The sequence below is a fragment of the Podarcis liolepis genome (genome assembly GCF_965112155.1).
Source record: "Podarcis liolepis genome assembly, chromosome: 7".
Taxonomy (NCBI): domain Eukaryota; kingdom Metazoa; phylum Chordata; class Lepidosauria; order Squamata; family Lacertidae; genus Podarcis; species Podarcis liolepis.
Window position 1 is genome coordinate 25,789,420 of NC_139561.1, and position 12,272 is coordinate 25,801,691.

A 12,272-nucleotide genomic window follows, 5' to 3' on the forward strand; every position below is an offset into this window, starting at 1 on the left:
GTTCTGCTAGCAGCTGGCAAAGGAGGGGTAGAACACTCCATTAGAACGTAAGAACTTTGCTGATGCAAATCGAAAGGGCCCATCTAGTCCAGGGTCCAGTTCAGTCTCCCCCTCCCCAAGAGGGCAGCTAGATGCCGACAAGGAGGGGATGAATGAAACCGTTATCCCACAATATTGCTTCCAGGCAACTAAGTATTCAGACACATACTGCCTCCATTACTGGACCTCTGGGTATAGGGCAATATATAAATTAATACTTAATAACAGTATATAGCCAATGTGGCTACTAGCCACTGATTGCTTTATCGTTTGTAAATTTGTCTGAAAGGGAGGGGCTAAATTTGTCTGAAGGGAAGTTCAGTGGTAGAGAATCTGCTTTGCATACAGAATATTACCATTAGTGCTTTGTTACTCACCTAAAGTGTCTCAAGGTGATGTACATGAATGGCCATTCAAAACCAGAAAATGCATTTAAAACAAAACTCAAACTATACTTAAGACTGCTACATGTGGCAAAGACCCATTCACCCTGCTGGGAAAACCAGCCAGAACAAAAATGTCTTCATTTGTTTCAGAAAACGCAGGTGTTGGGCACCTGTTGTAACTCAATGTGCGCTATTCCAGATAATGGGTGGCTGTTGTGATGGAATAACAGTTCCATTGGGGCATTAAATTCAGGTAGGTAGCTGTGTTGATCTGACGCAGTAGATATATATATAGATATATATATATATATATATGAATGAATAAAAAAATTGTCCAGTAGCATCTTGGAGACCAACTAAGTTTGTTCTTGGTATGAGCTTTCGTGTGCATGCACACTTCTTCAGATACACTGAAACAGAAGTCACCAGACCTTTATATACTGAGAGGGTGGAGAGCGGAAAGTTTACCACACCTATCAGCCAATCACCCATTCCCACCATCCTTCTGAGTAATACCCCTCCCCACCCTCCCACTAGATATAAAGGTCTGGTGACTTCTGTTTCAGTGTATCTGAAGAGGTGTGCATGCACACGAAAGCTCATACCAAGAACAAACTTAGTTGGTCTGTAAGGTGCTACTGGAAGGAATTTTTTCATTTTGTTTCGACTACGGCAGACCAACACGGCTACCTAGCTGTAGTAAAGAACAGAAGGTCGGCGGTTCGAATCCCCACAATGGGGTGAGCTCCAGTTGCTCGGTCCCTGCTCCTGTCAACCTAGCAGTTCAAAAGCACATCAAAGTGCAAGTAGATAAAGGGGTCCCTTTACCTTTACCTTTTTAAGGTGCTACTGGACAATTTTTATGTGTATTTCTATTGGGGCATTAAAACATCCTTAATTAAAATATCTCGTTCTCTGGCATCTTCAGGTAGGAAGGGGAAACGGGCAGCTGTCTGAAACTCTGGTGGGGAGCTCCTCAAATACAAAACTGATCCATGGGTAAATTGTTTTATGAAGCACCTTTCCTGTGAGGCGATTTGCAAACATACAGTAAAATCAATGAAAACAGATTTTAAGAACAGTGCAAGCACCGGCTTGAAAACAATAGTAAAAGTAAAGGGACCATTAGGTCCAGTCACGGATGACTCTGGGGTTCCGGCACTCATCTTGCTTTACTGGCCGAGGGAGCTGGTGTACAACTTCCGGGTCATGTGACCAGCATGACTAAGCCGCTTCTGGCGAACCAGAGCAGTGCATGGAAATGCCGTTTACCTTCCCGCCGGAGTGGTACCTATTTATCTACTTGCACTTCGTGCTTTCGAACTGCTAGGTTGGCAGGAGCAACTGCTAGGGTGGCAGGAGCATTGAAAACAATATGAAACACCTAAAACAGACCTTTTCACGCAGCTGGGAAGAATGATAAATACCAAAACGTCCTGGAGTGTTTCCAAAAAGTGCAAAGAATTCACACTGCCATACCTCAGCAGGGATGCTGTTCCTCAAAATATTGGAAGCCCCACTGAAAGCCCTCCCTCCCTGGTTACTGTTGGGGGCTTCTTAGGGACTTCCAGGGAGAGAAACTCCTGCAGAATCAAGAGTGGGGAGGGCGTGTCTTCCTTGAATGCAAACTTAGAAAATTGAAATACGTTCCTGTAGTTCTTGTGCTATAAAGGAATGATAAGGATGCCCTTAAGATCTTTGGAATGCAAGCTATTAACTGCTTCATTTTAAGTATGCAAGCAAGCTGCTCCCTACATAGAATAGAATCATAGAGTTGGAATAGACCACAAAGGCCATCGAGTCCAACCCCCTGCCAAGCAGGAAACATCATAAGTGATTCAGCTGCATAGAGTAGTGTTAATCATAAACCAGCATAGCAATTGACCATGAGATACAATATCACCTCCCCTATCTTTTTCACAGTTCTAGAAGCACAACCCGATTCTCTTTTCTGGATCTCTCGGCTTCAAATACAAGGAGATGAGAGTTTAAGGTGGCTTCTGGACCGGTTCGAATCAGAGATGGGTTATTCTCCTGTTTTTTCAGAGAAAAACAAAAGATGTTTTAGCAAGGCCTGGAGATGAATAATAAATGCCTAGCATTTGTAGAGCCCTTCAGAGTGTTTGAATTCACATTTATTCTTGGGAATCCTTAAGGCGAGCCTATAAGGTAGGTCCTGTTATTAGGTGTACCCATTGTACAGAAGATGGAACTGAGGCTGATAGAAGCCTCACCCAAGGCCAATTCAGAATGTTCCATGTGTACAAATCTGCATTTGCATGCAAAAAAATAAGTTCTCAGCAATGTTCCAACACACACGAAGTCTTGAAAGCACTGCAGACTGTGCCCTGTAGCTATCAGAAACCAGTGTACACACAGTACAGTCCTTATGACTCTGAAGATGGGTTTGAAAGCATAGTGGGCAATCTCAGAAGCAGAGGTGTGTGTGTGTGTGTGTGTGTGACAATACAATTCCATACTTATTGGGGAATTAAAGCGAGGTGCATGCGCATAATAAACTCACCGCTACAGCTGAAATGAAACTCTCCATGAGGTAGTAGTCCGCACCACTATGAGCACTTAAGCACACTGGGACACAGGCTGCTTTATCTGGAGAAAAGCTGCTTTTCTTCCTTTCCAGGAAATCATAAATCTCCACTGGTCCTGAACCCTCGCAGGAAAGTTCTCCCTAAAAATAAAAAATGCAGGAAGGTAAAACTGTTTTCAGAAGACCGCCAGTGTTTAATATGACCAGAGGTGAAACTGACTGAAGGATTTTAATTTAATTCAGTATTGCATGTACACCCCACCTTTTCTCCAAAGATCTCAAGGTAATGGATGCACTCCCTCCCCCCACTCTCCAGTCTATCCTTACAACAACCCTGTGAAGTAGGTAAGGCTGAGAGACAGTGACTGACCTTGGAGATCAGATTGCAGAATTGGGAATTCCCTGGGTGCGGCCTGTGGGTGCAATTACATTCACAGAGCCCTGCAGCTAAGTTTACCTTTGTCCCATAGATGGTTGTTTTCCTCACGCCTAGTTTGTGTGTGAAGCCAACCATTGTGAAGGCGACAGTGGCTCCACCTTCAAACTCCATATTGACAACCTGAGGAGGGACATGAAATAGCAAGTGAAGACCGGTGTACAGAACATGGCAGGGAGCTGGAAGCAGGTTTCAATTTCCATTATTTAAACGGATGCTTCTAATACTCAAGACTGGTTTCAAAGCATGCCTTCTGTAAGCACCAACTTGGGCTGATGGAAGTTATAGTCCAAGCCACATTATCTGAGAACTGCGGGCTAGCAAACTTGGAATAGAAAGTGTGGATGTGTGTGTGATAGATTATACACATACACAAATATCTGAAACCTTGAAATCTTAAATCAGGGTTTCACAAAGTTGGGTCTCCAGCTGTTTTTGTACTACAATCCCCATCAACCTTGACCACTGGTTCTGCTAGCTCGAGATGATGGGAGTTGTATTCCAGCAATGGCTGGAGAAACCCTGTTTTAAATTAGCAAAGTAGAGCCGTAACCAAACATCCCACCCCCAAAACTGACAATGAAAAATGTCACCATTCAGAAGTTTTATGTTGAGCATTGACATTTGGGTTTCAAATTCAAAAGCAAGGCCAGCTTTCATTGGCTTGGAGTCGTTACTGTTTTCACTGATCTGAAGGGACGTTTCTGATTGGTTACATAAAATGATATAAGGAACTGTCCCCTTTCTATTTCGTTTCAGTTGTCAGGAGGCCATCAGAGGTGCATGTCAGATACTGCCATATAGCTGACTGCCCCTGCAGACTCACTGGGAGCCAGCTGCTCTTAAACTATCAACTCCCTGAGAGTTTATGCCAGACTGGACTTTGCCCTTGAACTCTGATCGTGCCTCTTGCTTTCCCAAACGGAAGACAGAGATGTATGTGTGTAGAAAACTGCACAAAGGTCAAATTTGCATTGTTCTGCCTCCTTTTTGCCACCCTGAACATTACCCAGGAGAGAATGCAGCCCTCAGCTTGAAAAAAGGTTCCCCAGTCCTGCACTGTATTAAAGTCAAGCAATTTATGCTTCTAGAGAATATTCACTGCAAAAGCGCAGAGGATAATTTGAGGGTGGAGAGAACAGGCTATGAGATTAACCCCACCCAATAGACTAGAATGTGGTCTAAACCTCCCTTTAAATCCGTATCAGTGGAAAGGAAAGAATTCATTCTGAAACTCACAGATGGTACCTAACACCACAAAAACTAGCGCTAATACACCCAGGAACCTCACCAAAATCCACAGGCACATACCTCCACATGTGGTGAGAATGCCCAAAAATCCAACTCTTCTGGACAGCAATCATACAAAAAAGAAAATAACTAAACAAGTTTTAGAAGTCACCCCAGAACTTGCCCTACTGAACATCTTCCAAGACAATAATGCTGCCATTTCTGTAACATGTCAATTTAGTTAAGAAATAACTGGAGGAGGGCGGCTGGGGAGAAGAGGAAGGAAGGTTTAGTGCAAGGCTGCATACCTGGTGATTAACAACATCATTGTCACACTCGTAAACGCACCTTCCGTAGGGGCCGTGGCGCAAGGCGTTGGTCAGCGATTCTATATCGTACTCACCACTATGGCAGACCACAGACACTGGCCACCCAAAGTATCCCTGGGATGAAGCAAAAGGAAGACCGTGTCAACAGCAGCTGCCCAGCAGGATCCAGCCCATCCTCAACAAGTTCGGATCTTAGGAACGCAAGAAGAACTCTGCTGGAACCAGAGTCTGAAGACTGGATCTCCCTAGCCAGCACACTAACCACTACACCTCACTGCTGCAGCCCAACTAGCCCTACAGCGTTTTGTGGCCGTTTACCATATACACCCAATATTGTGGGATTCTCTCCCAAGGGAAGTTAGACTGGCTCCCTCTTTCATGCCCTTCCACCAGAAGGCTGAGACCTTCCTGTTAAGAGAGGCCTTTGGGCTGCTGACCGTGGGGAAAACTGTATTTTAGCTTCTGGTTCCAAATATTATTAATTATTGCGTTTAACTGGTTTCTTTTTATTACTTTGTATTTTAGAATGGTGTTTTTAAATGTCAAAAGCTACCTTGAAACCCAAGTTGGGAGAATGGCAAGTTAAATAAATACATTAAATTATATAGACATAGAAAAACAAGTGTGTGTGTGTGTGTGTGTGTGATTTTCTTGTTGCAAACTGAAATCATTTTCATAACTCTTTTTCTAAACTGCCAGGCACTTGCAAATTGATCAATGTACACATCTACAGTCAGAAAAAAACAAAAAATAAAATTAAGTGATTGGTTTGGTTTTTCCTTACTGAGTAACTTGTTAACCTGTGGTGGGGGAATAAATAAATCAACCTATCTCCAAGGTAAGAACCTCTCCCAGTACCTACCCTCTCGGCCTGTGCCAGATAAATCTTCTTTGCTGAATACGGGCAGGTTTCTTCAACCGAACAGTCTAAACAGCGATCTGCGGCACCTTCCGGCTAAGGGAAAGTTGGAGAGAATTCATTGCTGAGAAACAATGGTGCACTATAACTAATCCAGAATGCGGCAGCTAGACTGGTGACTGGGATCGGCCGCCGGGACCATATATCACCGGTCCTGAAGGATCTACACTGGCTCCCAGTATGTTTCCAGACACAATCCAAAGTGTTGGTGCTGAACTTTAAAGCCTCGGCCCCGTATACCAGAAGGAGCGTCTCCACCCCCATCATTCAGCCCAGACACTGAGGTCCAGCTCCAAGGGCCTTCTGGCAGTTCCATCATTGTGAGAAGTGAAGTTACAGGGAAGCAGGCAGAGGGCTTCTTGGTAGTGGTACCCACCTTGTGGAATGCCCTCCCATCAGATGTCAAACAGATAAACAACTGTATGAATTTTAGAAGACATCTGAAGGCAGTCCTGTAAAGGGAAGTTTTTAATTGTTTGATGCTTTAGTGTGTGTTTTTGTTGGAAGCTGCCCAGAGTGGCTGGGGGCAACCCAGTCAGACGGACGGGGTATAAGAAATAAATTATTATTACTATTAAATTCACAGACAGCATCTCAGAACATCATTGTTTCCACAGTATGGATTAGAGGCTTGATTTTATTTCAAGGGCAAAGTTGAAAGCTGGCAGGAGGCAGCTCAAATTCTCCACTCACCCAGTGCGGCAAAATGCACAAAAGACTCTTCCTTTAAAAACATAAAAGAACAACCATTGGAAAGTTTGACTGACCTTGTGCTCTTTCGTGAAATGGGACAGGTTGCCAAAAGACGACACTTTCAAACATCTGAAAGAAGAATTGGGGAGGGAAGGGGAAGAGGCATTTTGAGGTTTATTTATTTATAACAATATTTATAAAACACCAGCACATTTTTTTTAAAGTATCAAGACATCATACAATAAAAACATAATAAAATCCAGACCAAATGGCCAACGTGGAAAAAGATCCATTCTCTTTAAAACACTTACAACTTGAAACAAATGCATTTTTGGCATCTTTCAGGGCTGCAGGGGCCTGTCTGATTTCCTCAAGAGCAACGTCCCAAACACACACACACACACACACACACACACACACACATACCTGCATATTTTACAAAAACTATTCCAATCATTTTCCCATTATTACACCCATCAAAGTTTATTTACACTGTTCAATTTGTCTTAATGCTGCCAGCGTTTTCAGCTGTGCGCAGTTATTTTCCATATACTCAATAAACGCTTGGCAATCTTCTTTATACGTATGTTCTTCTTGCTCGCTTATTCTATATGTTAAGCCTGCAAGTTGTGCATATTCTGTCAACTTAAGTTGCCAGTCTTCTTCAGTTGGGACCTCGCTCACTTTCCGCCTCTGCAAACAATAGCAGCCTCTTAAGAGAGAAGGGTTCCTCCTCGCGTACCTTCTGCTGCCCATCCAGTAATTGATGAGGTCGACATCGTGGCACGATTTAGCAAGCAGCGAAAAGGTGCTCTCAGCTTCGTTCCGCCAGTTTCCTCGTACAAAGGAGTGGGCAAAATGCCAGAATCCAACCTTTGGGGGGGGGTCAGGGAGAGAAAAGCAGTCTGTGGTCAGTCTCGAGACAGGGAGCAAGTGCTGCCAGAATGGAAAGCATGAATCGCTAAAATTTAGGTGGGGAACTTGCCTCCTCGCAAGCTGTTGGACCCTAACTCCCATTAGCTCCATCAGCCAGGGATGACAATAAAACCTTATTCATTTAAACAGACTTTTCCCCAAAGGTGGCCCAACTCTGCACCATGAATAATGCGTATTTTTAAGAAGAAGAAGAAGAAGAAGAAGAAGAAGAAGAAGAAGAAGAAGAAGAAGTCTGTTAGTCACTTGTTAGAGGCCCTGGAGAGACTTACAACTTACTTAAAAGCATAAGCAAATTATAACATTAACATGTCCATGCAATGCAAATCATAAACAAGTATAGGCACACGTGAACATACACGGCCTTTCTGATGTTTTATTTGTGTTTTAGGACATTCTTTTTTCTTCCTTTTTAAAAAATGTATACTGTCCAACAGACTTTTGTATTTACACACAAATTTGTGCAAATAAATAAATGCGAGAAATTATTATGAGAGCTTGCCCCACCCGCTCAAAATATTAGCTAAACACTTTTACAAGTAGGCTGGAATAGCTCAATAATGTATCATTTGTCTTTTATTGCACCATCCACACACATGGTCCTTGACCAAGAATTTGGGGACAGGTACACTGCCCAAAAGGATGACTGGTAGGGTGGAAGGCAGGGAGCCCAACAGTAGGTGGCGCTAGAGCCAGTGGCAGGTGGACTCAATGGATTCCAGTTTCATCCATATCCTCCTCTCTGCTGAGTCTTACAAGGGGCCACACTGAGACTAAGCAGGAAGAAGCTGACAAGCTGTGCCACTCCCCAGAACTGATATAATTACAAAGGCAGGCAGGCAGGTGGCTGAATAAGGGCAGCATGGGGCTAGTGGGGGAAGGGGAAAAGAGAAACAGGCAGGAGAAAATGTGGGGGGAGTCATGCTATTACATCATGAGTGCAAGGAAGCGTGTTTCATAGGATTCAGGGTAACCTGGGCATGTAATACTGAAAACAAAGCCTTATGAAAGTGCTTGAAGGAGCTGGGTATGTTTGGCGTGGAGAATAGGAGACTGAGAGGAGATATGATAGGCATCTTCAAATATCTGAAGGGCTGTCGCATGGAAGATGGAGCAAGCTTGTTTCCTCCCGCTCCGGAGGGTAGGACTCGAACCCGTGGCTTCATGTTACAAGAAAGGAGATTCCAACTAAACATCAGGAAGAACTTTCTGACAGTAATTGTTTGACAATGGAACGGTCCCTCTTGACAGGTTGTGGACTCTCCTTCCTTGGAGGTTTTTAAGCAGAGGCTGGATGGCCATCTGTCATGGATGCTTTAGCTGAGATGCCTGCATTGCAGGGGGTTGGACTAGATGACCCCATGAGGTCCCTTCCGACTCTATGATTCTATACTTACAGGTTCCAGGTGCTGAATGTGGCAGATGTCTCCAATCAGTCCAGCGTCTAGGAGTTCCTAAACAAAAATAAATAGGGCAGAGAGGTGTCAGAGAAAAAGAAAACGGGAGTGGAAACCGAGGGTGTCCACTCGTTCGCCCCCTGCCTGGAACAGAAACCAATCCAGCGAATGCAGTTGGTTTCCTCTGTTTATTTGAGGTTTGTGTTCGGTACAGGGTCAGGAGACAACTGCACCCAGTGAGGAGGCTGGGCAAGAACTCACAGAGGAACCACTCAGCCACCTTCCCCTGTGAAAGAAGTGAATGTAATTAAGGTCAAGCTTCTGAGTCACTGTTCAGTGCCTTTTGACCCTCATTAACAGTCTCCTTTAAAAAAGGGAAATTTTGTGCATCCCAGCAGAGGTGTAGAGTAGGAGTCTGAGAAGAGAACATGAAGGAGACGTAGAAAATAGATAGTGTGAAGGAAAGCATTTTGTCAAGGGCATACAGGAGGATCCCTTCTGTGGGAGCCAGCTGGGTGAATTACCACAGCGCTAAACTTTCTACCAGGAGAATAAAGGGCATGCAAGCCACCTTTGACCCCTGTAAGAACTGCACTGTTTCCTTGCACTTGAAAGGACTGCACTCTCTCGTGAATGAGAGAGAGAGAGGCTTAGTATTGAAGCCTTGCGTTAGACGGGTTGCTTGTTTGCTCATCTAAACGCTACCTCTGAGTTAAAAACTCAGTCTCTGTGAGAAGTGGTTCCTTCAACACTGGGGTTGGAGGGGGGAACCTGCTGTGCTGCAGAAACAACCAGCACTCCTTCCTTCAGGCCAGAGGGTTTGGCCCTTTATAGCGCTGAGGTTCTCTGCAAGGAGGTGGGGCCGCCTGATTTGCACACAGAAGGTCCCAAGTGCAACTCCTGGCATCTCCAGCTAAAAGGAACAAGTATCAGGCAAAGAAAGAGGCCTCTCCCCAAGTCCCTAATCCCCCACGCCTCCTTCTCTAGCTTCTCGGTGGCCATCTCTCTCACATCCAGTCCAGTTGACACTCACCGGTCGAGTTTGGAATTAGAAGGGCTGATATTTTTAAGAGTACGTCCTCCCCTCACTGTCTGCCTAGCTGGCATACCTTTATTTTCAAGGACACTGGATGGTAGCGCAGGACGTGACAGACTGCGAGGATGACGTTGTTGGTTTTACAAGCCAGAACTATTTCTTTACAGTCTTCTAGTGTTACCTGATCGATCAAAAGGGGGGGGGGGGGAATAAACAATCAGTTTCAGCCAAGGCAACACTGGTCACCTCACCTAGGGTAAGCCAGGTGCCCCCCCCCCGGACTACAACTCTCAACATCCCTGGCAATGCCAGCTGGGGCTCTTGAGATCTGTAGTTCAAGAACATCCCAAGGCCACAGCTTCCCTGGCTTTGTTTCCATTGATAAAAGCCAGATCAGTCACTTATGCAGAGACACAGCAGGGAGACTCCTTTCTGGACGGTGCTTCCAGCATGGAGGAGCCTTTAGCCCAGGGGTGGGGAACCCAATGCACTCCAGGTATTATTGGACTACAACTCCTATCATCCCTGATTACTGACCATGGCTGATGGGAGTTGTAGTTCAACATCTGGAGGCCACCACCTTGGCTCCCCCCTGCTCTTACCTATTTTAAGAACATAGGGCATTTCCTACCCCTCTAGGGCAGGGGTTAGGCCTTCCAGAGACGCTGTTGGGCTCCAAGTCCCACCAGCCCCAGCCAAGCACAGTCAATGGGTAAGGGATGATGGGAGTTGTAGTCCAAAAACGCCCCCAGGATGTGGACATATGGAAACAGTCAATGGAAGAAGATCAACAACCAGCTAGAGTCACACTTGAAGGCGTTTGGGTCTTCTCAGCAGCGGTTAGAATTTCACAAGTGAGCAGAATGAGCAGTCGGGCTTCCGAAGACAGCAAGGTCGGCTGACTGACCACGCGAGACCATTAAGCCCAGAGACTTACAAAAGAAATGCTCGACTGCTCACAAGGAATTCAGTCAGAGATTCTGGCCTGAGGAAATAAATTATAGCTGACATGCACACTTTTTGGCTCAGCTGAGTGCACATTTTTAAATCTCAGCCAAGTGCTACAAAGGCAGAGGAAGTGTGTTGAAGAGTCAACAGGCATCAGAAGAACAAACCAAGGAAGAATTCTTGGGAGCCCAGAAAGCAGACCCAGGAAGGAAAGACCTCGCTTGGCATGCTCTGAGACAGCTTCTCCTTTCCACTGGAAAGCCTGTCCTTATGGTCCAGCAAGCAGCCATTATACCTCTGAGTTAACCCTGGACTTGCTACTGTGGCCTCAACAATTTCCTCCAGCAAGAGGTCCTGCCAGCACACAGCATTCGAAATTCTCCAGGGGAAATTTTGCGCCTGGCCTTCAGCCAAGTGAAGATGCACCTGGAGGTGCATGCCTAGGGATCCTTGGATCTCGACTATTTTCACACACTAGCATCACATATAAGGAATTCTATCTGTTATATTTTACTTGAATTTTAGGAACCAAAAAGTCATATTGAAAAATACAACTTTCGAATTGTCTGGCCCCCAAAAGGCAACTAGCTGTAACCCTGGTTTAAGGAGCCATTTAATGCCTAATATATACCGTATTTTTCGCCCTATAGGACACACTTTTTCCCCTCCCAAAATGAAGGGGAAATGTGTGTGCGTCCTATGGGGCGAATGCAGGCTTTCGCTGAAGCCTGGAGAGTGAGAGGGGTCGGTGCGCACCGACCCCTCTCGCTCTCCAGGCTTCAGGAAGCTATCCGCAAGCCTTGGGAGCTCCGTGGGAGTTCCCGTCGGGCTCCCAAGGCTTGCGGATAGCAGCCTCCAAACCTGACCTGGTTTGGAGGCTGGCGGTGGGGAAAGCAGCGCTTCTCCCCACCACCAGCCCCACAAGCTCGGGGGACAGCGGGGAGGCGGAGCACGCTTTCCCGCTGTTCCCCAACCTGGTTTGGAGGCTGTCAGTGGGGAGAAGCGCTGCTTTCCCCACCGCCAGCTCCACAAGCTCGGGGACAGCGGGGAGGTGGAGCGCCGCTTTCCCGCTGTTCCCTGACCTGCTTTGGAGGCTGGCGGTGGGAGCTGCCTGCATCCTGAAGCCTGGAGCGCGCTGAGCACGCGCCCGGGCTTCGGGAAGATATCCGCAAGCCTGGGGAGACCGGTGCGACTTCCCGCCGGGCTCCCTAGGCTTGCGGATAGCAGCCTGTTCTGGGGGCTGGGGTCGGGGGAAGCTTGGGCTTCCCCGCCCCAGCCCTGCGCCGGGGGGGGGGGAATAAAAAAAAAATCTTTATCCCCCCCAAAAAAAACGGTGCGTCCTATGGGGCGAAAAATACGGTATATGAGAGTTTCTAAC

The 12,272-nt window shown here is 46.1% G+C and overlaps 1 protein-coding gene across 1 annotated transcript in view; it reads right to left on the bottom strand.

The window, feature by feature from the left end:
* Positions 1-12,272, bottom strand: part of LOC310711310 (putative oxidoreductase YteT) — a 154,245-nt gene that overhangs the window by 134,556 nt on the left and 7,417 nt on the right. Inside the window, exons 7-16 of the mRNA XM_083513119.1 lie at positions 10,020-10,127; positions 8,911-8,967; positions 7,323-7,453; positions 6,655-6,709; positions 5,831-5,923; positions 4,948-5,082; positions 3,431-3,532; positions 2,950-3,114; positions 2,250-2,459; positions 1,254-2,178 (exon numbers count right to left, since the gene is read on the bottom strand). Coding sequence (XP_083369245.1) covers positions 2,343-2,459; positions 2,950-3,114; positions 3,431-3,532; positions 4,948-5,082; positions 5,831-5,923; positions 6,655-6,709; positions 7,323-7,453; positions 8,911-8,967; positions 10,020-10,127 — 963 coding nt within the window. The 3' untranslated portion in view covers positions 1,254-2,178; positions 2,250-2,342. The remainder of the gene's footprint in view (positions 1-1,253; positions 2,179-2,249; positions 2,460-2,949; positions 3,115-3,430; positions 3,533-4,947; positions 5,083-5,830; positions 5,924-6,654; positions 6,710-7,322; positions 7,454-8,910; positions 8,968-10,019; positions 10,128-12,272) is intronic.